At 42.1% G+C, this 26603-nt stretch overlaps 1 protein-coding gene across 5 annotated transcripts in view; it reads right to left on the reverse strand.

Moving 5' to 3' along the window:
* Lmo7 (LIM domain 7) overlaps positions 1-26263 on the reverse strand; it is a 191151-nt gene extending 164888 nt beyond the window's left edge. For 3 of the 5 annotated variants that reach the window (XM_042685401.1, XM_042685402.1, XM_042685399.1), the window contains exon 1: positions 26083-26256. In XM_042685401.1, the coding sequence (XP_042541335.1) occupies positions 26083-26092 (10 nt within the window). In that variant the 5' untranslated portion in view covers positions 26093-26256. Of the gene's footprint in view, positions 1-26082 lie in introns of all 5 variants that reach the window. The other 2 variants (XM_042685403.1, XM_042685400.1) reach the window with 2 other exon arrangements.
* Positions 26264-26603: the final 340 nt, after the last annotated feature.

Here is a 26603-nt window from a genome sequence, read left to right on the forward strand (position 1 = left end):
GAGCATCCATATATAGCAGGAATGTGACTGCAGTGACATCATGTATTTACTCACACTAGGATTCTGAACAATAAAGAATTTTATAAATATTGGCAGTTTGGGGAAATATTTACAACCTTTCCTCCTGTGTTTTAGAAAATATTGTTTTAAGAAGTGGAGCTCTGGCTCAAGGCGGTATAATACTATCAGTCAGTGAAAAAGCGCAGGACAATGCTCAGGCCCTGAGCTCAAATCCCACAGCTGACAAAATGAGAGACAGAGAGAGAGAGAAAGACAGAGAGAGAGAGAGAGAGAGAGAGACAGACAGACAGACAGACAGACAGACAGAGAGACAGACAGACAGACAGAGACAGAGACAGAGAGGCAGAGAGAGAATATTGTTGTTCCTGTTTTGCTTTGATTTGTTTTCTAGGGCTAGAGAATAGGACCCAGGTCCTCAGAAATGCTAGGCAGACAGTTTATCACTAACCCACCATGAATGCACATACCACGCACGTGTGTACATGTGTGTATGTATGTGTATTCCAAGGAGATATTTGTGATGCCAACTTATATAATAGTCTTTAATTTTATGTTAAGGACCATCATGTCTTGTTGACCAACTCTTTCAACTTAGTTAATAACTGTTATTCTTTGTTTTGAAAAATACCTTTACAGCTCAGCAGCAGTTATTTGTCTGCCTAGCAAGCACAAGGCTCTGAGTTCAAATCTCAGTAAAGGAAAGAAGGGAGAGGAGGAGAGAAGAAGAGAAAAAAGAGGAAATTAAGTAGAAGACAACCTCTTCCCACTACTTTTTTAAACCAAATGACTTAAAGGCAGTGTCTTTCTGTAATAAGATGGTCATTGAAGAATATTATTAAGAGGGTAATTTTCATTTCCTGTCAGCAGGCTTGCTTCCCTTTTTAAAAGTGGGATGCCAACTGTCTATGGCCCACACCTGTAATTCTAGCTACCCAAAAGGCTAAGGTTTGAGGATCTCGGTTCAAAGCTAGCTGGGACAGGAAAGTCTGTGAGACTCATTTCTAATTTGCTACAAAAAAAGCTAAATGTGGAGCTGTGCCTCAAAGTGCCAGCCTGGAACAAAAGAGTTAAGGGATAAGGGCTGGGAAGGTGGCTCAGTGGTAGAGTGCTTGACTCACATGCATGAGGCCCTGGGTTCGATTCCTTAGCACCACATAAGCAGAAAAAGCCGGAAGTGGCGCTGTGGCTCAAGTAGTAGAGTGCTAGCCTTGAGCTGAAGAGCTGAGGGACAGCGCCCAGGCCCAGAGTTGAGGCCCCACGACCAACCAAAAAAAAGAGTTAAGGGATAGTGCCCAGACTTAGAGTTCAAGCCCCAGTTTCAGCATAAACAAACAAACAACAAATAAACAAACAAACAAATAGGGCTAATATCCAAGTGAGAAAATGTTCTCATGGCTGGAAATACCATGATGTTTCAATGCAACTTTGGGCACAATTTGGGGAAGGCTGGAAGGCTAAGAATAAAAACGAAGCCTTCAACCTTGCATTTATTTGCATTGTGCCAGGTTCCTTTACCTTGACTTTGAGTTTGCCAACAAAGACGTACACAGAAGCACCCTGACCTCTGCTGCCAGAAACTGGAACTTTTTTCCCAGTGTTTTCATTTCCCTTACATCTTTCAATAAAATTCACAGCATTGGGGGGAAGGGGAGGAGGAAGCAGAGTGACATTCTCCAAAAAGAAATGTACTCATTAACTGCCTTATGAAATGGTAACCCTTCTGTACAACACCTTACTAATAATAATAAAATTATCTATTTTTAAAAAAATACATAGCAATATTTCTGAAAAGATCACCCACAATATCTTCTACATGGGCCACAAAAAGGATGCTAGGAAGTTAGCACTATATTTTTATTTTTTATTTAAATTTTAATTTTATTGTCAAGGTGATATAAAGAGGGGTTACAGTTACATAAGTAAGGTAGTGAGTACAGTTCTAGCCAAACTTGTTACCCCCTCCCTCATTTTTCTCCCACTTTCCCTTCCCCACCCCACTCCAAGTCGTACAGATCATTGCCAACATAATGTCTTTTGAGTGTCACTGTTGCATTGGTTCCCCCTTGTCCTTTGTCTCACCATTCTGTTATTCCTCTTCCCTTCCCTAGTTCAGATAAATGTATATACAATATCCAGAGTACCAAAATCAAATACAATGACAACGGGATAAACCATGGGGGGGGGGGGGGGGGGAGACACAAAATTAAAAAGAAATCACAAAGAACATGAAAAACACCAACAAAGAAAAATCTCTTGTGTCCATGTCTTGGAGTTTATTTGACATATATATATACATATATGCATCTATGCATATATATGTGTATATACATATATACACACATATACACACACAATGGAATTCTAAACTTCCATCAGAAAGAATGACACCGCCCCATTTGTAAGAAAATGAAAGGACTTGGAAAAAAATCATATTAAGTGAAATAAGCCATACCCAAAGAAACATAGGTCCTATGGTTTCCTTTATTTGTAATAAATACGTCTAGGACAATCTTAGCAGATGAGCAGAATAGCTCAATAGCTATGTATATATGACCATATAAAATGATGCTAAGCACTGTATTTTTATTGGATGATGATCTTGCTCAACTTTTTTTTTTTTTTACAAGTTATGAAAGCAACAGCAATTCTTTCCATTGTGAAGTCCAAGTGAGAGGTATTGGAGGCCCTGCTAGAAAGGCCTAGTACAAAGATCTTGGGAAGCCAAGCCTTACAGCTCAGAGCCACCTGCCAAGCCCGAGGGACACACAGATATGGAGGCAGAGCTGTAAGGGAAACCTTGGAGCAGAGCCATTCTCTACACCTTTGGCACAAGGACCATGGTTTCCACCTGATTATGTTCTATCCTATATTCTGACGCCTCTGTCTGGGAACCCCAGTAAGCCTTTATTATATACAGAGTACAATAAATAGTGTCACAAAGAAAGAGCACTGAAAAAACAGAAAAATCAGCTCATGTTCTTATGTGGCAATCTGTCCCCATGGGTGGCCTGGTTTCCAACAGGGCAGCTCACATACTGAACACTCAGGGAGTCCATGAGATAATATAGCAAACAACCTGCCACAGATGGGGCCAAGACAGAGCATCGCTCACTCTTCTTAATCTTACTCCCTTCTATCATGCAATCTCTCTGCTCCTTATCAGCAGACTGAAGAAAATGAATCTACACTGCCTGTCTCCCTCTCAGTTCAAACCCCAGTACTGCCCCACCCCCACCCCCCAAAATAGGTAAGTATCTTCAAAGTACAGAAAGAAGATAAACAGGGCTGTGAGCATGGCCCAAGAGATAGAGGGCCTGCCTAGCCAGCTCAAGTCCCTGAGTTTAATCCACAGCACTTCCAAAACAAAACGGGGAAGGGGGAGGGAGCAGATAAATTTAATCTATTCTATTAGGGTCTAATTTAAGAATGAAATCACTTTCAGATTTCCACAGTAACTGAACACAAATAGGCACAAATTCTTCTTCTAACTAAAAGCAATACTTTTGCAGCTGTCAGCCTCAACCACAAGACATAAATTTTTCCAAATTATTTATAAACAGAAATACACAACTACACATACATAATATTATTGCCTTTTAAGGATATTTAAAAATGTTCTCTCAAGAATCAGAAGTTACCTGAATTAGAACTTACCTTGTTATGGGGCTGGGAAGGTGGCTCAGTGGTAGAGTGCTTGCCTTGCATGCATGAGGCCCTGGGTTGGATTCCTCAGCACCACATAAGCAAAATGAAAAAAGCCAGAAGTGGCACTGTGGCTCAAGTGGTAGAGCACTAGCCTTGAGCTGAAGAGCTGAGGGACAGCGCCCAGGCTCAGAGTTCAGGCCCCATGACTGGACCCAAAAAAAAAAAAGAACTTACCTTGTTGCTGGGTTTCAAATGCACTATATAGAATTAGGGGACAAAAGCTGGTTTTGGTTTTGTAGATGCTGTTTGCCAGCATTTTGGTAAATGCAGCAAAATGCTATTTACCAGCATTTGGTAAATTCTACAAGTTCTAGATTTGAATATATGATGGGAAAGAGTAATCTTTCCCTAACCATTAGTGTTAAGTAAAAATTATATTTAAATAAAGAGATTGTTACGTTTGGACTGAGCTTTCATACTAAATCCAAAAACCAAACCAAATGGAGTTTCCCATGCTATACTAAGGTTCTGCAACACGAAGCTGAAACTAGGTTGTTTTTCTGACTTTCCGAAAAAACTACAGGGGAAGAGATAATAGCCAAATTCCCAAACAAGCTGATTTTAGTCAGCCTAAGGAAGCCCTAGGTTTAACCTCTATAGGGAAAAACTGAAATGACCAAGACTTGAATCTGAGCCTCACATTTGCTGGGCTTGCTTACTCATGGCTGGCACTACCACTTGAGCCAAGCCTCCAGTCCAGCTTTTTGCTAGTTAATTGAAGATAGAGTCTCAGCCTTCTAGACAGCTGGGATTACAGGTATGAGCCACTAGCATCAAGCTATGTTGTATTTGATATAAAAGACCCAAACTGATGCCAGGAGGCTGTAATCCTAACTACTCAGGAGGCTGAGATCTGAGGATCATGATTCAAAGGCAGCCTGAGCAGAAAAGTTCTCCAGAGACTCTTCTCTCCAATTAACTTCTCAAAAACTGGAAGTGGTGCTGTGGCTCAAGTGGTAGAGCATTAGTCTTGAGCACAAAGAGGCTCAGGGTCAGCACCCAGGCCCTGAGTTCAAGCCCCACAATCCCCCCTCCCCCCCCCCCCACACACACAAAAGGTAGAGTCTAAACAGAATGGATATCCAGAATTCTACAAAATTCCAAAACAAACATAAAAATAAATGGACTTTTAAATCAATAGACTCACAAAACCTGTCCCAGAACAAGAAAGGAAGGAACGCAATTCATTTTAGGAGGCTAATAAAATTGCAATCCCTTGTCTGCATAATGTCCACACATAAAATACAGGAGTAATTCACTGACAAACATAAATGAGAAAAAATGTTTTGAAAATGCCAAGTAACAAAGGCAAACAGCATATTTTAAAAAGTCTTCATGATGAAGGATTTATCCCAAGGAAGGAAATGTAGCTTCTTATATTTGTCAGTATGATTTACCATATGAATGAATTTAAGGAAATAATTCACATAATTCTAATGGACATTAAAAATTACTGTGATATAGTTCAACATCTAGTTGTAATAAATATTCTCAAAACAAAGAATAAAGGAAAAATGCATATAAATTGATTTTTAAGTTATATTTACCAAAAGCTACAGAACAAAGTGGTATAGACTTCTTAATGATATATATACTGAATATAACAACAGAAAAATATAAATGTTTGGATACAGTATTATTAAATCAGTAACAAGTCAAACAGGCCACATAATGCAAGAGCTGCTGACCAATGTTACAAGAGAAAAAAAAAAAATATATATATATATATATATTAGTAGAAGGAAAGAGATAAAAACATGATTTAGAGATGTTCTGTGCATCTACAGAGGGAAAAAAATCAACTCTTAGAGCTAATAAAGTAGTTGAGTTTCTCAATAAAAGATAAACTGGGGGCTGGGAAGGTGGCTCAGTGGTAGAGCGCTTGCCTTGCATGCTTGAGGCCCTGGGTTCGATTCCTCAGCACCACATAAACAAAAAAGAAAACAGCTGGAAGTGGCACTGTGGCTCAAGTGGTATAGGGTTAGCCTTGAGCTGAAGAGCTGAGGGACAGCGCCCAGGCCCAGAGTTCAGGCACCACGACCAGACCCCCCCCCCCCAAAAAAAAAAAGATAAACTGGCCAGACACTGGTGGGTCACACCTATAATTCTACTCAGGAGACTACTTAGGAGATTCAAAGCCGGCCCAGGCAGGAAAGTCTATGTGACTCTTATCTCTAATTAACCAACAGAAAACTGGAAGTGGCACTGTGGCTCAAAGTGGTAGAGCTCAAGTGGTAGAATTTGAGCAAAAGAGCTCAGAGATCGTACCCAGACATTGTCTTCAAGGCCCACAACCAAAAAAAGAAGTTTTTGTATACCAACCAATTAGAAGATATCATTGAAAAAGATACTATTGAGAGCCAATAGCAAAAGGATAAAGTTCCTAGATTCAACCTAATCCTTTAATCAAGAACTTTAACCATGATTCTTAAGATACCAAAGGAATATTTTTAAAAACTTGAAAAAAAATAGAATCTGTTTGTACATGTGATAAAAACATTGTAAAGATGTCAATTCTCCACAACTGCTCTGGAAAATCAAGCACTTTCAATCAAATGTTAGCAGAATTAATCGAAGACCTTCGTGCATTGATAATATGGTAAAAATACAAATTTAAGACCAGGTATAATGGCACATGGTCTGAAATCCCAGCACTCAGGAGGCTGAGGCAGGAGGACCATGGAGCTTGAGGACAGCCAGGGCTGTGTGGAGACCACCTATCACCAAAAACAGTGAAGGAGGAAGGGGAGAAGCATGAAAACAAGAAGGAAGAGGAGGAAAAAAGAAGAAGAGAAGGAGACTAACTTAATTTAAACTAGCTAAATCAATTCTGAAAAGCTGAAGAGGAGATTCTTCATAACACATGACAGCAGATACACCTCATGATCAATAAGAAGCAGGAACAAACTGAGTGCCAGTAGCACATACCTATAATCCTAGTTACTCCAGGGCTGAGATCTGAGGATCAACATTTGAACTCAGCCCATGCAGGAAAGTCCTTGAGACTCTAATCTCCAATAAAAGACCAAAAAAGTCAGAAAGCAGAAATAGAGCTGTGTGGTTCAAGGTCTGTGAAGGCCTTGGAGAAGATACTTGAAATGTTTAAATACAAGAGATTATATCAAATACAAAGCATATTTCTATGGCAGTAAGAAAGTAAGTAACCAATGAAAAAAAGATCTAAGAAGGGTGTTTATTGAAGAAAAAATGCAGAGGTATAAGGAGATGCTCAACTTGACCTTTAATTAGAGAAGTGTGTGTGAAGATAATAGGAACGCATTTGGAGTGAGTGTCACTCTTAAGCGGAAACAGATTCACTGGAAGTAAAATTCTTTCCCTGTTCTGTCTCCCAGGACGGAATCTTGGAGCATAATAGCTGAGTCTATTTGGTCCAAAGTCTATAATGTGGGAATTCCAGAACGATGCTTCAGGTGTTCCTTGATTAGAACATTAAATTAACTGATGTCCCCCAAACATATTCATATTCACACACACACACACACACACACACACACACACACACACACACGGAAGATTGGTAAAAAAAAAATTATCGAATCAGCTATCATCAGTGATAGTAAGTGTATTAATTAGTATGCTAGGGATGTTGTAACAAAATAGTACAACTTCGTCACCAAGAACAGAAGTTTATTGTTTCAAAATTCTGAAGTCTAGAAGCCTAAAATTGGGAGCATTGCAGAGCCATGCTCTCCTGAAACAGGTAAGGAAAGGGACTTTTCTTGCCTTCCCCAACTTTCAGCTGGCTTGCTGGCAATCTACCATTCATTTGCTTACAGAAATGTCACTCTAAATTCCTGATCTGCACAGAGCCACTTTCCATCAGTATGCATCTATCTCTGTACCCAAAGTCACCCTTGGCATAAGGAAACTATCCAATTGCCCTAATGACCCCATTTTAACTTGATTACCAATGAAAAGACAGAAGTAATGGATTTCCAAAGCCAGAATTATAGTGTGCTATGCATCCCTGAAATCCCAGCACTGGAGAAGTTGAAGCAGGAGCATTGCAAGTTCAAGGACAGTCTAGGGAATGCACTAAGGTTCAGACTGGGCTAATCAATGAGATCCTGTCACAAACTACCTGAAAATAAAAAGACTATTTGATGGGGCTGGGAAGGTGTCTCAGTGGTAGAGTGCTTGCAGCCTTGCATGATGAGGCCCTGGGTTCAATTCCTCAGCACCACATAAGCAGAAAAAGCCGGAAGTAGCACTGTGGCTCAAGTGGTAGAGCACTAACCTTGAGCTGAAGAGCTGAGGGACAGTGCCAGGCCCAGAGTTCAAGCCCCATGAACAACAACAACAACAACAACAAAAGATTATTTGAAAATAGATGACATTCGGAGGTACTGGAGATTAAAAATCCACCACCCTTTTGTGAGGACCAGAGAGAATGGCCAACAGAAATAAAGAGTGATGCTTGGTTCATCCTTGATCGTTGACTGGACAGGGAAAAATAACAGGGAAGGAGAATCCTGCAGCCAGACGCACCCTCTCCACAGGGCAGGTCTCAGAGATCTTGCCAATATGCCAGCCTAAACCAAGTCTCTTCATAGCCAAGAGCACTGACACAACCTCTCCAAGAGCCATGTGTTTTACAGCCAGAGGAAACTTCCTGGCTATGATTTTGCTCCACTGGTTCTAACTATAAACCCTCTATAGTCTAGTGACCACAGGCTAAACATGGCACCTCAGAAACCATCACCATGACAACCCCTCAGAAATACAAAGTATGCATTCAGCCATTCCAAAGCCATAATTTAGGAGAAAATGTCATAGGCCAAGTTTCAAAGTGTAAAAATATCCCCATATACCAAAAAGGCTAAAGTTAAAAAAAATTAATATAAATTTGAACAACCAATCTCAATTGCTGGAGATGGTCAATATTAAGAAATATTAATAGTTCATTTGAGCTGGATACTGGTGCTCTATAATCCTAGCTAGTCAGGTGGCTGAGAACTGAGAATCAAAGAACTGAGTTCAAAGCCAGCCCAGGCAGAAAAGTCTGTGAGTACCTTATCTCTAATGAACTACCAAAAAGCCAAAAGTGGAGATGTGACGCAAGTGGCAGAGTGCCAGCCTTGAGCGGAAAAAGCTCAGTTATATCACCCAGGTCCTGAGTTCAAGCCACACAACTAGCACAAAAAAATTTTTTTTGTAGAAAGCCTAACGCATTTGTAAACAGGTTAGGACTGGGTAAGATTATGATGGACTACTCCCAACCTCACACCTCACATCTAAGCTGAGCACCTCTCCAGGGCCTACATTAACAGGACTCCAGGAAGGAGCTAAGGGAACTATTACTGGACCAGCTCCCTTCAGCATGAAGGAAGCGGGGAGGGGAAATGACTACCCTGACTTCTTGGTCCCCAGATTTGTCTTTCTGGTTTTCAGCCATAGTGTTTCTCTCTCAAAGCTTTCTGGCCATTCAGGAGATGCCTCCTCAAGGCATCTACTCTGGACTCCTGTGGGTTTCCTGACCTCCATCTACATATTCATAAGAGCTTTCCTTCTTTAAAGTCTATTCCCAGGAAGTTGTCACCTGTATGCTGCTGGAATGAATCCTGAAATACGCCCCAAATGTCTTATTTGGGGAAAGGATAGAGGCTAGTAGTGAAAAAAAGGTAATTTTTATATGAAAAAAAAAGTCAGGTGCTGGTGGCTCATATCTATAAACCCCAACTACTCTGGGGGCTGAGATCTGAGGACTGCGGTTCAAAGTCAGCCGAGACAGACAAATCCAAGAGACTCATCTCCAATCAACAAGAAAAAAAAGCCAGAAGTAGATGTGTGGCTCAAGAAGTAGAGTGCTAGCCTTGAAAAAAAAACAAAACTGAGAGAGTGACTCCCTGAGTTCAAGCCTCAGTACCACATATATATAAGTAGGCAAGTAGGTAGATAAATGGTGTTGCTTTATGATTTAATTATGATCTCCATTGAGAGATGCAATATGGCTACAAAGAGAAATAAAAGTACACAATGGATTGCAATGATTTATTTGCTAACTTTAAGATCATTATGCAATAAGTAAGTAATATAATTTCAACTCGTTTATATAATACATAGGAATTTCCAATATTCATAAAGGCAAGCTATAAATTATCTGTGACTTATGGCACCATAAGTACAGGTGTAAATCACTAGACTAACAGAAAACTAATCATTGGATTCTGCTATTTCAGACCCAGAGTATATTCAGAGCTATTGTTGACTGCATTCAATTTCATTCATGGCTTTGCTTCTCTTACTTGGCATTTCTTCCCTTCAGAATCTAAACCTCTAACGTGCCAAGTCTTCGGTCTTACTCAGGAAGAACTGAATGTACCATCTAGGTGCTAGATAATTGCACCCTTTTGTAGCTTATAACAGCCTGGTGTAATGGTAAATACCTATAATCCTAGCACTCAGGAAAGAGTCAAGAGGATCACAAGTTCGAGGCCAGCCTGAGTTACACAGCACAAAAAGAATGAGAAGAGTGAGGAACTTGTGGCTAAATCAAGTGAAGCACGACAGGAGTGTCACTGTTTTGTAGGGAAATCACACAATGGAGAACAGCTCAGTAGTAGTGCTTGTGCAGCATGTGCAAGGCCCTGGGTTCAATCCCCAGCATTGAAAAATGTGGGAAGGTGGGGGTGGGGGGAAGGAGGGCAGCCACAGATGTGGTTTAGTGGTAAAGCAATTGCCTTAACATGCATAAGGCATGTGGGTTCAATCTACAGTGCTGCAACAAAACCCCAAAATATAACAATGATGCCAGCACTAAAAAAAATTTTTTTTGGTGGGCCGTGGGGCTTGAACTCTGGGCTTTGGTGTTGTTCTTGCGCTCTTCAGCTCAAGGCGAGGGCTCTGCCACTTGAGCCACAGCGCCACTTCCAGTTTTCTAGTGGTTTATTGAAGATAAGAGTCTCACAGACTTTCCTGCCCATGCTGGCTTTGAAGCACGATCCTCAGATCTCAGCCTCCTCAGTAGCTAGGATTACAGTTGTGAGCCACCAGGCGCTTGGTGCACTAAAATATTTAATACGTGGGCCAGGAGTAATGGCCCACACCTGTAATCTCAGCTACTCAAGAGGTGAAGAAAGGATGACCAAGATCCAATGAAGGCTTAGGAAAAAGTGCAAGACCCTACCAAAAACAAACTAAAGTAAAAGGGACTGGGGCACATGGCTAAGTGGTAGAGTACTTGATCCCTCTGCAGGCATAAGGCCCTGAGTTTAATCCCCAATCCCTAGTACCACACAGGAAAGAAGAAGGGAAGGAGGAAGGAAGGGAGGGAGGAAGAAAGAATAGAGGGAAAGAGAAAGGGATGGGAAGGAGAAAGAGGGTGTGAAGGAGGTAGAAAGATGGAAGAAGAGGAAGGGAGAAGGGAGAAGAGAAAGAAAGGAAGGAAGGAAGGAAGGAAGGAAGGAAGGAAGGAAGGAAGGAAGGAAGGAAGGAAGGAAGGAAGGAAGGAAGGAAGGAAGAAGGAAGGAAGGAAGGAAGGAAAGGGGAGAGAGGGAGGGAGAGAAGGAGGGAAGGAGGGAAGGAGAAAGGAAGGAAGGTCAATCTCTGGCTAGTAGTGTATACCTCACTGGTATAGCATGTACTTAGAAGGTGCAAGGCCTTCGGTTCAACTCCCAGCACCAAATATTGATAACAATAAATTTTTAAATTAAACCTTCATTTCTGGTTCCTATTACATGGTAGGCATGGTTCATTTTTGCCTTCTATACACTGCCCTCCAAGTAATGAAAGCATGTGGGCAAATGCTGGGCTGATGAGAGCTTGGATGGGGCTCGATTCTGTATCTGACTCTGATCTCACCGCTGCAGTTTACATTTGTTACCCCTCACTAGCACAGGTACTGGAATGGAGTAGAAACAGGAATTTGAACTTATCTATGGCAATAGTCTTCATTGTAGAGATTTTTCTGCTTGTCCTACTTTCACTAATTATTCATGCTACAAATTTGTCTAATGCCATTATGCAGATTCAAGATTTATGTGTGCACCCTCCAATTCAATTTTATCAAAAAAGCATTATTTTTTTTTACTTTAATACAGTGATATTCACTTTACTTATGTGCAATGATACCTCTTCAGGAATTGTAACTCTCATTCACTCCATGCTTTTCTACTATTCAGTTGTGTATTGAATGCCTAAAATACACACAAACACACACATACACACATACACCCACCTTCTGTTCAATGAACTATCTACACATCTCTTAATTGCCTCTCCAGACCCCATCAAAATGGCAGCAGAGTAATTCAAGGCTTTATCTCATAAGAGCTAAGAGAGAAACATCATAAGACCAAGAAAGGACTACCAGAAAAGAGGAAAGAGTTGATTAAAACAACGAGGAAACTTCTGGAAGTTGGAAAGTAGATGGAATCATCTTCCTGACTGAGTAGAATGAAGTTTAAACTTCAGGAGAGGTGATGGATAGAGAGGAAACAAAGCATATGCTGGTTCTCCCAGAAATGTCCAGAGTCCAGGAGCAAGGGGTCCTTTGCCAAGGGAAAGGAATGAGGAACATGGCTGGATATCAAGACTGGTATAGAATGCAGCAAATGGTAAGAAAAGATCACGAAAAAGTTTTTTTTTTTTTAAAACCTCCGATGTAAAACAAAAAGAAAAACAGAGAAGTTACTGGGAAGAAACAGCCTGCAGAAAGAGAGGAAAAGCAGTGTTATAAAATCCTCAGAGAGCTGATACAATTATTGCAATCATAACCAAGCAAAATGCTGTGAGAATGGGAAAAAAAAATCAACCAATAAACATGACCTTTAACTGCCAACCAAATACTGGAAATCTCTTCCTCCTTAGTAATGGACACACCATATTATTGAAAATAATGATGTGATCAGCTAAAAACATTTTGCAGACATCCCTATAGAGTTTAGCAAGAGAGGTAAGTGGAAATGCCTAGGTGAGCTTTTAAGGAAGTTCTTTATGACACAAGCAGAACTTCCCGGGTCTTCAACTTGATCTCCTATGGCCAAGGTTAACCCTGGAGCAGGAAATGTGTGACAACTTTCAGATTAGATCATGCCAACTGCAGAGGCATCATACTCTGTACCCCAAAATGACCCCCCCTGAAAGTGCTCCAGTTTTACATAGCATTTGAACACCACACAGGCCATCACAAGCAGAGAGGGCCGCTGTAACTAAACGAAATAATGAAACCTGAATTTCAATGACTTGGCAATCATCAAGCTGCCAGAAACTCATCTGGAATTTATTAAGCCAAGTAGATGCATTTCCTTACATAAAAAGGATTACTGTAAATGGTAGTGTGGCTGTCAACCACATTCTTTTACCAGAACTAGGCCCAAATTTCAAAAGTATCAACTATTTGGCAAGTTGTACCTTTCAGGTCTTATAAGAAGTTCCAACTCTAAAAATGTTTGCAAGATGGCTTAAAAAGAAGCAGTTGTATAAACTGTATTCTTTGAATAAAACATCTAAAAATGCACTTTCTTCAGGGACTATAAAAGCTTGTCTCTAAAATATTTCATTAGGCTCATTTTCAGCAAGGCATTATAAAATGTTCTTGAAAGGTCTCCCAATTGCCTTTTCTAAACTGAAAGCAGAAGAACTAAATTAGTAAGACAACACAAAAGACACATAGACACACATACATGAAATACATGAAATGTAATTTAAAGAGAAAAAAAGATGTGTAAGCAACAAAAAATAGCTGAGACAAAGACAGACAAATATTCCTAGAGTAATATATAAGGACAAAAAAAAAGACATCTTTGAAAAGAAGAAATTTAATATATAGACTCTATATACACAACTCCTTCATCTGATGCTTCAAGTAGGCAGGTAGCAGTTAAAAGGAGGGAACCCTGAGCTCAGGAACATTTGGCTGTGTTTTCAACAGCAATAACCATGACTAGTCCACTAGCCGTAGGATTTTCCTAAAAGACTATTGAGAGGAAAGAATTCATAGCTAATGAATGCTAAAATAACACATGGATTCCCAAGAGGAGAAAGGAGACAGGAGTTACACTGGACATGGTTGGAAAAACTTATAATCCAGTACACGTGAAGCCGAGGCAAAAGATCTTGTGTTCAAAGCCAGCCTGGTCTTCATAGTAAAACCTGTAAAGAAATTAGGGAAGAAGGGAAAGGGAGGGACAAAATTACTCAAAGTCTCATTGGTGGAAGGGGCTTTTTGTTTTCATTGCAGCTTAAGAATATATTTTCTTAAAAAAGAATATATGAGAACTTAATGAAGACTCATCTTTATAAATCAAATGTCAGAACAAATAAGACATTATCTAAATACACCATGGTACACACACACACATTCCTATATACACCAAGTAACTTTCCTAGGAAACAAACAAATCATCTAAGGATCTATATTTATTGTTACAAGATTCTAATAGCACAACGATAATATGGCAATTGCCATTTGTTGAATTGCTACATGTATTTCACATTCAATTAACCTCATAGCCAACGTGCAGTTTTCCTTTATAGTTGTCAGAATTTAGGCTGGTATATTCTACTCTGGGTCTCTCATGTCTGAGCTTTGCCTATGGCTCCCCTAGCCCTCTACCATGCTGGCCCATAGAAAATGAACAGGCATATGACAGGGCAAAGTCCATATTGCCACTCACTAGACAACTACATTAAAAAGTAGAAAAGTTTTATTTCCTTTCTTGCTACATGTGGTTAATATGCTTCTATACGCTTTTTAAAGTTGCTATATCAAAACCATTCACATAACAAGCTTCTAAATTTTGAAAACAAAATATCCTGACAAAATTATTTTGAGATTAAAAAAAAACTGAGGAGAGGAGATAGTTTTCTCCCATTCAGGAAAGGAGAAATAATGTCAGGACAAGATCTAAGTGACTTCCGGATGATCTTCAGTAAACCCAGATCATGGTTTTCTAAAATAGAACAGAGCCTTGTGCTTCAAATTTAAGATGTTATATAGTAACCTGCATTGATAATTTCAGTACTGTGGTCTTAAGAGTACAATTCCATCAGAGTACAATTCACATCACTGGATGTGAATAATAACTTCAACGAGGTAAAGCAACAGAATTATCACTTACTAGGACCAGAAATGGAGCAGGTAGAGGGTGAGAAGAAGAAATAAGAGTCTTGTTTTAAATACATGTGCCTACAATGGAATATTATGCAGCCATTAGAAATGACAAAATAATGGCATTTGCGGGGAAATAGATGGAGCTAGAAGAAATCATGTTGAGCGAGGTAAGCCAAGAGCAAAGAGACAAATGGTACCTGGTCTCCCTGATAAGCGGATGTTAAATCCAAAATGTTAGGTGATACGACAAAATTAACAGGACTTAAGAAACAAAGGACTTCCATTCATCTGGTCGGATCACTACTAAATAATCCCATGCTGCTGATCACATGTATGGTATATACATGTTCACCAGAGGGGAACTAGAGGCTACAAAGTCCATGAGACTCTTATCTCCAATAAACCACTCAGAAAAGTGGAAGTGGCACAGTGGCTCAAGTGGTAGAGCACTAGCCTTGAGCTGAAGAGCTGAGGAACAGGCGCTAGCCTTGAGCTGAAGAGCTGAGAAACAATGTTTGGGCCCAGAGTTCAAGCCCCATAACTGACAACAACAACAACAACAAAAAGTACCAAGAGAAATAGGCCAATTAAATATATTAAGAGGTAATATCTTAAGAGGGAAGGTTGTACCTACTATGTTTGATGCTTTTGACAGACTAACAATACTTTCTTTGGATAACAAAAAAAAAACTGATTGCTTATTTTTCTTCTCATTCACGCGGAAATATAAGACATAAAAATCTGAGAAAGAGGAATTATAGAACTAAAGAAATAATGAGGTTAGCAATGTCTTCTCTTCCTTTTTTTTTTTTTTTTGTTGGTCGTGGGGCTTGAACTCTGGGCCTGAGTGCTGTCCCTCAGCTCTTCAGCTCAAGGCTAGCACTCTACCACTTGAGCTACAGCGCCACTTCCGGTTTTCTGGTGGTTTATTGGAGATAGGAGTCTTTCCTATCTCCAATCTTTCCTGCCCAGACTGGCTTTGAACCGAGATCCTCAGATCTCAGCCTCCTGAGTAGCTAGGATCACAGGCGTGAGCCACCAGCGCCCAGTATGTCTTCTCTTCCTTTAAGATTATGAAATGGTCATAAAACAAAATAATTTAGATATTTCTTTCTGAGTTCACATATCTAAGCCAAATTTCAATCAAAGCAAAAAGGGAAAATATCTTATCATAGTCTTATTTCCAGTATATAAGCCTAAAACATGACCAGGAAACTTTCCTTATCAGAAAAGATAAGCTGGGCATGGTGGAGCACTCTATAATCCCAGCTATTTGGGAGCAATTTGAGGCCAGGCAAGGCAAAAGTATAAAATTCTATCTGAAAAACAAATTTAAAGAACAAAAGTGCTGAGCCATGACTCAAGTAGTAGAACACTTGTCTAGCAAGAGTAAGTCCACAACTTCAACAACTAGTACCAAAAACCAACCCATGGCACATGCTATAAAGCACTATCTGGTAAGTTTGTACAATTGGGAGTACACATGATCAACTGAAACGGAAGTCACATAAGAAGCTGATTCTAGCCAGGCGCCAGTGGCTTACACCCATCATACTACCTATTCAGGAGGCTGCAACCTGGAGGACTCAAGTCCAAAGCCAGCCTTGGCAGAAAAGACCACCAGATTCCATCTCTAATTAAAAGATGGAGAATAACTTCACAAGAAGCAATTCAGTATTCAAGTCAATTCACTAGGGTATAGTTCTTGATAGAAGAGTCTTCTCTGTGTGTGTGCACGCACACACACATTCATGCAGGGATATGCATGTGCTGGTACCGGGGCTTGAACTCAGAAACATACTCTTGTTTAGCTTTACATTCAAGGCTGGCACTTTACAACTTGAGCCACCAGTTCCACTTCTGGCTTTTGATGGTTAACTGGTGATAAGAGTCTCATGGACTTTTTAGCTTTGACCTTTGATCAGCAGATCTCCGCCTCCTGAGTAGCTAGGATTATAGGTAAGAGGTACTTGTGCCTCACTTCCAAAAAGGTCACTATTGACTAAGAAACCTCACAGTGAGAACACAGTAGTCCCAATTCTGCCCTCTGAACCCAGACACACTGTTCAAACCTGTCTCAACATGATCACCACCACTGTCTGTCACCTGCAGACAGTCATGTCTAGTGTTATCACAAAAATGCACAGAAGCCCTAAATGGAGCTCCTGACCCCAGGAATGAGAATAATCCTAGAAATGAAAACTGTTCGATGGTGCTGGGTTTTGAACTCAGAGCTTTTAGCTAGCTCAGTTTGCTTGCACAGCTAGTGCTCTACAAGGAAGCCATATCTCCAGCCTTGCTTTTTGCTAGTTATTATGTGCATGGGATCTTCTCAGGATGGCTTCAAACCACCATGTTATCTTCCAAACCTCCTCTTGAGAAGCTAGAATTACAAGGCTGAGCTATTGCTGGCATCCGATGAAGAACTAGTCTTCAAGGGTATGTTATAATCTTTGGATAGGCTCTTAGTGGAGCCACTGTGATTCATCTGTAGGACTTGCTAACGCCCATCTCTTTAAAGCAAAGCAGTGCATTGAGTAGGTTAAACCTTCCTTCCAAAGTTGTACAGATATGACAGCTATTATCCTTATTAAGAGCTTTGGTACATCAAAGGTGTTTTTAAACACACACCCAGTAATTACCTTTGCAAACTAAAGTGTAAGTCCAGATATGCATAATTTATCATTTCCTCAGGCTCCAAGACATTTTTTGATAGTTAACAGGCTTAAGGAGATCTGTAACCAATTAAAGAAGCCCAATCTTTGGAGTAGACACGAAACATACATTCATTCAACAAGCGTTTGAGAACCTTTACCCAGGGGGGTGGGTCCATCTCCTTACTGCTTCAGGATCACTGTGTAGTAATGGCATAAATTCTGTGTATCTTCCTTCCATTTATGAAAGAGGCCCATTTCAAGCATGAAGTCAAGAAGGGTGGGGCAATAATAGATCACCAACAACTCAATCTGTATGTGGGAACTACAAAAACAGTGGACCTTTGACACACTGAAAAGGTTGGGTGGACGTTGCTTTGTTCTCATAACTAACATTCTCTAAATTAATGCCAGTCCTGGGGCTTGAACTCTGCACCTGAGTGTTGTCCCTGAGCTTTTGTGCTCAACGATAGCATTCTACTACTCTGCCACAGCTCCACTTCTGACTTTTGGGGAGTTAACTGGAGATAAGCAGCTCATGGACTTTCCCAGGCTAGCTTCTAACCATGATCTCCAGATCTCTCCTTCCTGGGTAGCTAGATTACAGGCATGAGCCACCAGCACTTGGCATGTTTTTCTATATTGAATACAAATGCTAGTAGGTTGAGAAGCAGTTTGAAGACGAAGGGCGGAGGTAAAAAGAATGCATTAGTCTTACAAAGGTCCTTACCAACCCAAAGCACTCAGCATCAGAGGAAGAGAGCTGGGTCCTAAACACGCAAAGAGAACTAGAAGCGGACTGCCTGCATCTGTGCAGGCTCTGGTGCGAGCGCAGGCCTCCCCTCTATCTCCCCCCCACCTCGCCCCACACACACACCAAGGTGCAGCATTAGGACGTGTGTGTGTGCCTTACAGATGGCTGAACAAACAGCAGAGTCCTCAGATTCCTTCTCATGGGCAACCAGGATTCCAGCTAGCCTTCTCTGAGGTCACTGAGCTGCCTCTCCCTCATTGGAGGAAATCCAATGAACTACCTGTTCCACAAACGCTCCATTTCCTCCATCATCTGAGAAAAAGGGCATTAATATGCATCTTTCTTTCATCTACTTGTTTAGGAGGAAAATACAAATGCTAATTCCTAATTCTGCCCAGCACTTGAAGAAGTCAATGTTCTCAGCTTTGCAGTCACTGAAAAGGACTGCAAATTAGCTCCAAGCTATGTGATACTATCAGTAAGTATGAACTCATTCCTTCCCTTCACCCCAGTGCGCCTGTTCCCTCACTGGTTTAGAGGCAGTGTTTTATTAAAGGTATAAGTTCTTTTTTTTTTTTTTTTTTTTGGGTTCCGGTCGTGGGGTCTGAACTCTGGGCCTGGGCGCTGTCCCTCAGCTCTGCAGCTCAAGGCTAACGCTCTACCACTTGAGCCACAGCGCCACTTCTGGCTTTTTTCTTTATGTGGTGCTGAGGAATCGAACCCAGGGCCTCAGGCATGCAAGGCAAGTGCTCTGCCACTGAGCCACCTTCCCAGCCCCTAAAGGTATAAGTTCTGTATTTTCCTCTACTTTATGAAAGAGGCTATCATTTGCAGCCTTCAGCGCACTGGTGTATGGAAAGTGCTCTGAATGTCGGACACTGTCCTGAACCCTCCCAGTTCCTCAGGAAGTCCCTCCACCTCTGTTTAGGCTTCCTGGAGTCAGCCAGTTCTAATGGCATCCCTGCCCTGGTTCCTATTTGTGTGAATCAGTTCCTTCCCATCAGCGCTTAAGAAGGCCCTCACTTTTGGCCACTCCTCCCTTTCCTAGGATTTCCTGTCTTATTTGCCAGATGGAGATGCTGTGTCCAAGAAACAGCAAAATGCCACATGAAAAATTAAAATGCCACATGGTGGCATACCATGTGCCAGCACATAATCCCAGTACTGGGGAAACTGAGGGAAGAAGATGGCGAGTTCAAGGCCAGCCTGGGCTACTTGTGAGTTCAAAGGCAACCTGAACTTTATTGGAAGGTCCTAAAAGGAAAATAGGATGGAAACATTTCTTGACTGCTCAGTCTTGAGAAATCTACAGTGTAAGAAACTAGAACTCTGGTGTTTTTAGGAGGGTCAGAGAATGAGGTCCCTTCTGAGAGGGGAGTTTGTTTTGTAATGTGGTACTGGGATTTGAACTCAAAGCCTTAACATTCTAACATGTGAACCACTTCTTTAGACCTAGAAGGCCTGGTTATATGGCTAGATACATTTGACAAAAGACTTGCAACTGTACACCTAAAAATCTGTGCATTTCACTGCAGGTAAACATTGTCAGAATAAACTACTCTGAGCTGAACATTAGTAGCTCACCTGTAATCCTAACTACTCGGGAAGCTGAGATCGGAGCATCTTAATTCAAAGCCAGTCCAGGCAAGAAAGTCCACGAGAATCTTATATCCAGCTAACCACAAAAATTTGTTCTTTAAGTGGCAGAGTGCTAGCCTTGAGCAGCAAAGCTCAGTACAGGGCCCAGACCCTTAATTTAAGCCCCAGGCCTGGTGCGCGCGCACGCACACGCACGCGCGCGCGCACGCACGCACACACACACGCACGCACACACACGCACACACACACACACGCACACACACACACGCACGCACGCACGCACACACACACACACACACACACACACACACACACACACACACAAATAAGTAAAAGGAAAGACCTCATATCCATCAGAAGAAGGGGCCCAAAGAGGAGTCCACGGAGTCCTCTCCAGAGGTGATTGTTATAGTACCGGGATCATCCCGTATCTCCTCCTTGGACTTTGCATTGATTGCTCGACAGGTTGTGCATGTGTCACTTCACCCTTTATATTGGTTGAGCGGGCACGCAAGCATTTGAGTGGGAACTTCCAGCATGAGAAGAAGCAAATGAGAAGAAGCTCACTGCACCATGGGAGCAAGGAGCGTCATGATGGGGCACATAACCTTAGGATTTTAAAACCAATTTTCTACCATCATAGCATTTTCATTCCATCCTGTTGATTATATTAAAACCCAAAATCACAATAAGTTGAGTTTTGCAGTTGTTGATTGCCTTTATTTGTTTAGTAGTCTGGACCAAAAAATAAGTTTAAAATGTCCCACCTCATCAAACATGGGTAGATATCGTTTTTGTAGCCAGAAAAAAAAAAATTTTAAAGAATTTGCATTCAGAAAATAGGAATGAGGTGTAGAGACAGCCTCCTTGACTACAGGCTGGCATTTGTCTTATTTGTGCTTATTTGTGCATTGGTTTGAACAGCTGGCCACTACTTATGACAGGCTGGGACTCAGCTACTAGTTACAAGCGTAGATTATACTTGCTTAAACATCAAGTTCATTATAGAGTGAGGAACTTTCAGACCAAGTCTTAATTCAATCTGTAGTTGAAATTACATGTAATTATCAAAAATGTTTCAGCCAAGCAATGGTGGCTCACACCTGTAATCCTAGCTACTTAGAAAGCTGCGATCTGAGGATCTATGTTTGAAGCCAGCATGGGCAGAAAAGTCTATGAGACTCTTATCTACCAAAAAAACCTGAAAATGGAGCTGTGGTTCAAGTGGTAGACTCTGGCCTCAAGTGGAAAAAGCCAACTGAGAGTGCAAGACCCGGTAGTTCAAGCTCCAATATTCACTCATTCATTCATTCACACACACACACAAAGCTTCTATGCATTCTGTACCATTTTCAAATGCATGTCTTTGACTTCATATAGAACACATTCATGAGACCTTTTTTTACCTCTTTGCTGCATGTAAGGCCGTATGCACTGAGCATTCATTTACCCCGTGCCAACTCTTACACAACAGACTGTGGTAACTATGAGTAGAAAAGATGAAGTCTACAGAGAAAAGTAGGAAAACATTTAGGTATTTTGCTCATAGCAATAGAGGTGGACCAATTGGAATACCCACAGTTGCAGGACTCATATTCTGGTGCCAGACTTGGCAATGAACTGAAGTTAGCACGCTTAGGTCCTTTTACAGGATAATGATACTGAAAGAATCAAACCCAGAGATAACATGCAGGGCAGGCAAACAGGAGGTGGTGAACTAACTCTGTTCTGTCCCAGTCATAAAAATGACTCAAAGCCCAGACCCACCTACCCAGTTCTTAATCTCATCAGTATTTTATCTGTTTACTGTAAGGCTTTTCAAAGTTCCACACAGAGAGACCGAAGCAACTATTAGGTATGGAAAATTAAAAGGTGCTGTAGAAGAGAACTAAAATTAGAGAGTCTAGGCTGTATTTCTGCCACTCCATCACTCACTCGGTGACCTTGCTGGAATCAAGCTTCTCCTTGGTTTTTGCCTTCAAACCATTACATAACTCAGTTGTAAACCAATGTTTAATCATAAACTAGCCCTGTGGCTTTATTAATATTCCAAACAGCCCTTCCAACCAGGTAATAACCCAGTATCTGGGGGGGGAGGGGGGGGAATGGGTATCATAAAGGGTAGCTTTTCTATACTTGTTGCGACAAATAAGATAGTGTATATATGTATGCATATATGTAATATCCACAAATACATGAAATATATACCATATATACACACATATATAAAGAATATCAGTCAATCTGAAATAAACAAAAAGAGAAAGCAATTAGCAATAACAACTGGGGGCTGAGAACGTGGCTTAGTGGTAGAATGCTTGCCTAGCATGCATGAAGTCCTGGGTTCGATTCCTCAGTACCACATAAACAGAAAAAGCTGGAAGTGGGGTTGTGGCTCAAGTGGAGGAGTGCTAGCCTTGGGCAAAAGAAGATCAGAGACAGTGTCCAGGCCCTGAGTTTAAGCCACAGGCCTGAGGAAGGAAGGAAGGAAGGAAGGAAGGAAGGAAGGAAGGAAGGAAGGAAGGAAGGAAGGAAGGAAGGAAGGAAGGAAGGAAGGAAGGAAGGAAGGAAGGAAGGAAGGGAAAGAAACAATAACAACTAGCCCTCCCACTTCACCTTCTCCCCCACCCCTGCAAAAAATAATAATAACTTTAACTTTGGTTATAAGACTAACACTTTATTTATTTATTTACTCATTCATTATTTGCAGCCTGGGGTTTTCAGAGCATCATGGATTCTAGACAAGGGCTCTACTGACAAGGCAGGTATCCAGTCCTTCCCTGCACTGTTTATTTTAACTTAAGGTCTCACCTTTTGCCTAGCTGCACTTGGACCATGATCCTCCGATTTTTGGCTTCTTACCATAGCTGGGATAACAGGCACACACTATCTAGCCCAGCTTTTTCCACTAAGATGGTGTCTTGCAAACTTTTTTGTCTAGGCTGACCTGGACCCTGGATCCTCCCAACCTCTGATGACAAGTGTGAGCTACCATATCACATTCATATTTGCTCTTTAAAAATGAAATCACTGACAGAAAATGGAAATATAAAGACATACTGATATAGGAATTTGGTTACTTGAGTTTCTTGACTTTGTGATATTCAAAACTGTAGGTGCTGGGCCAGGAGTTGTAACTCCATGATACAGCACTTCCTTAGCTTTATAGGCCCTAGGTTAAATCCTCAGCATCACACACACACACACACACACACACACACACACACACACAAACCAATATTATGATTAAACAGAAAATCACAGCTGAACATAAAACAGCGGGCACATTCTATATGCACGTTATATATTATAGCACATGCATATATGTGTAAATATACATGTGAACCTATGTACATTGTGAATGTACATCTACATGTAAGTATACATACGTGTATCTATGTATATATTCACATATATATGTATGTGAATGATCCACTATGCTTTAATATACACAAAGAAAGTCATGGAAGGGATAAAATGGAGCAAGAATGGTAGCAAAGAGAGAAATTTACACTATAGTCTTATTCACTTTCCAAAATGCTTTATAAAATACTTCAGAATCAACATTTTATCTTCAAATAAAGGTTCTTAAAATTAATACATTATGACAATGACATTGATTTTATTCTGCTGCTTTGGACCAAACATAAAATGTGTTTTGGTTATAAAAAAAAAAAAAAAGCTAATAAGATAGAGAAATGTGGGCCCAGACTACAGAAATAAACTTAACAAGTTAGCTGGGCACAGGTGGCTTGCCCTGTAATCCTAGATATTTAGGAGGCTGAGATCTGAGGATCTTGGTCCAAAGCCAGTCAAAACAGAAAAATCTATGAGACTCTCATCTCCAAGTAAAACAAAAACCAGAAGTAGAAATGTGGCTCAAGAAGTAGACCACAAGGGGGCTGGGAAGGTGGCTCAGTGGTAGAGTGCTTGCCTTGCATGTCTGAGGCCCTGGGTTCGATTCCTCAGCACCACATAAGCAAAAAGAAAAAAGCTGGAAGTGGCGCTGTGGCTCAAGTGGTAGAGTGCTAGCCTTGAGCTGAAGAGCTGAGGGACAGCGCCCAGGCCCAGAGTTCAGGCCCCATGACCGGACCCAAAAAAAAAAGAAGAAGAAGAAGAAGAAGAAGTAGACCACAAGTGAAAAAGCTAAGGGATGATGCCCCACTCTTTGTTTAAGCTCCAGTACCAGCACCAAAACAAAAAGAAAAAAAAAAAAACTATCAATGAATCCACTGCTACCACTTCCAATTTCCAGAAGATCCCCCAAGAATATTTGAATATGCACATATCTTTAACAATTGACAGTGATCCAAGTGGCTTGGGGAGGTGGGGAGGAATCTTAATTTTCATTTCACTAACTATATGAAAGGAATGAAGAAAGCTTTAGATCCCCTTGGCAGTCTGGCAATAATGAACAGCACACAGTGTATGCATACAGACCTGTGCATTCATTTCTGATAAACAGCTTCATGTAGTAGAAAGACAAGCCCATTTACCATGCACAACGAGTCTCTATAATCATAATCACACTTTCCCGGAGTTTGTTACATACAAATGTCTCACCAAAACCCCACACAATTATGAGCAAGCTGGCACAAACAAGGAATTGTTACCTTTGTAAAATCTAAATGTTAAAAGAGTGTAAAATGATCCACACTGACATATTTCCTGTGCAAAGACAAAACATGCAAATACCAGCTCCACACCGGAGCCATGTAAGGCAGAAGTGGGGGAGGGGGGGGAAGAAGGAAAGATGGAAGGATGGAAGGAAGAAGGAAAGGAAAGGAAAGGAAAATGTTCCTTTATTTTCATTCTTTCCCTCCATCCTCAGCACTCAAACATGAAGTGTCAAGCTGGTTTTCTAAAATTATGCAGAGCAAACATTACTAATGGAAAATTACAGTTGCAAGCCTTAACTTTTAAGGTTTATGAATGAATGAAGTTATTGCTCCTAACTACCTTGCTGGAATTTTTCCACTCTCATTTCAGTTCAAAATACAGTATTTATGCTTCTCTCCAGCTTGGTAAGTCACCTTCAGACCAGCTCAAGGTTTCAATGCTGAAAGATATCCAAAGCTAAGTAATTTCTTACACTTCTACAAATTTCTTATATCTCTTATAGCCCTACAGGCTAATGGAGAGTTACTCATAGTTCACATTTCTTTCATTCAATATCAGAAATACAACAGTTGACATTTATTCTCTGTATTCTTCCACATACCTAGGTTTCTTTTTAAAAGATAGGAATGATTTGTTCTGGGGTGTGTGTGTGAGAAAGAGAGAGGAGAGAGAGAGACTTGGGAGCTATCCCTTAGGTTTTGTTTTTGGGGATTTTTTTTTGGGGGGGGGTTGTTTGTTTGTTTTACTCAGGCTAGCATTGTACCACTTGAGCCACAGCCTCACTTCTGCTTTTTGCTGATTAATTGGAGAAAAGAACCTTACTGACTTTCCTGCCCAGGCTGACTTTGCTTGAACAATGATCCTCAGAACTCAGCCTCCTGAGAAGCTAAGATCACTGGCAGGAACCCTTCATAATGATTCAATTCTGTTCGAGTATTCTTGAGAATGTTATTTTTCTCATGAAAAAGAAATATTTATACTTAATCCAAATCTTTGTTTGAGGGGAAGGGAAGGAGGGAGGAAGGAAAAGAGGAGAGAGGAGGATAGGGAGAAAGAGGAGGAGGGAGAATTCAGGAGAGAGACAACCACAGACCTCCTAGCTTTCCAGGCTTTGATGCAGTCTTTCCGGGAAGAAAAGCCATGGGAGAGCTCCTGGGAAAGCCACGGCGGAGAAAGCAGCAATCTTGGGGTGAGTGGCCCCAGAGTATCTTCTTCCCAACAACCATCTAGAAACCCGTGACGGCCCCCCACCACCACCCCAGCCCCGCGCTCCGGCCGCGGCCCGCAGAAAGCCACGCTCCAGGTGCGCCCGACTCCTCCAGCGGCCGCTCGGTCGCTGCCCACACGGAACGCACCCGGGTCCGGGCAGGCTCGGGGCGCCTTTAATCTGGCCAGCCCAAAGAAATGCGCCCTAAACTGCGGGCCCGGCTGCGCGCCCCGCGCTCCGGACGGGTCGTCGGGGATGCGGGTCCCGGGCTCTTGCGGGGGATCGCCGAGGGACCTCGGGAGACCTCCGTGTGGCCACCCCGGGGCCGTGGGACGGCGCGAAACTAAGATGGGCATTAAAGGCAGCACTTGCAAAGCTCCCCCGGACTGCAGCCTGGGCCACCGACCCCGCGCGACGCCCGCCCGGAGAAGCCGGGACCAGCACTCACCTCCACCCATCTCTGAGCCTCGGCGAACGCCCCGGAGCAGTCGACCTCTGCCTCCTCCATGACTAGGGCTAGACCAGGACAGAGAGAGGAGAGACAGGCTCGGTGGGGTGCGCGCCGTGGAGCCCGCAGTGTCCCCCCACGCGTCTCGGCCCGGCGAGAGGACGGACGCTCCGGCTGCCAGCACCGGCTCCCCTCCCCTCTGTGGCGCTCGCAAGTTCAAGTTTAAGGACTCCACCCGCACCGGTGGGCGGGGCTTTCTCCAAACTTCCCCAAGTCAAAAACCTGCAGCCACCGGCGGGACCCAAGCCCGCGCCCGCGCGACGCCGAGGAACGAGCACCGGACTGGGAGCCGCGCCCCGCCCGGCCCGCCGCGCAGCCCTCCTCCCCGCGTGGCCCCGCCCAGCCCCCCCCCTCCCCCGGGCCCCCTCGGAGAGCCGACCCGCTGGGCGGGGAGATGCCAGGGGTGGCATCCGCCAGGGGGCCACGCTCGGTCCTCGCCCCGGAGGAGATGCGCCCCGGCA

This window comes from Dipodomys spectabilis, unplaced genomic scaffold (genome assembly GCF_019054845.1).
Source record: "Dipodomys spectabilis isolate Male_0828 unplaced genomic scaffold, ASM1905484v1 ptg000095l, whole genome shotgun sequence".
NCBI lineage: Eukaryota > Metazoa > Chordata > Mammalia > Rodentia > Heteromyidae > Dipodomys > Dipodomys spectabilis.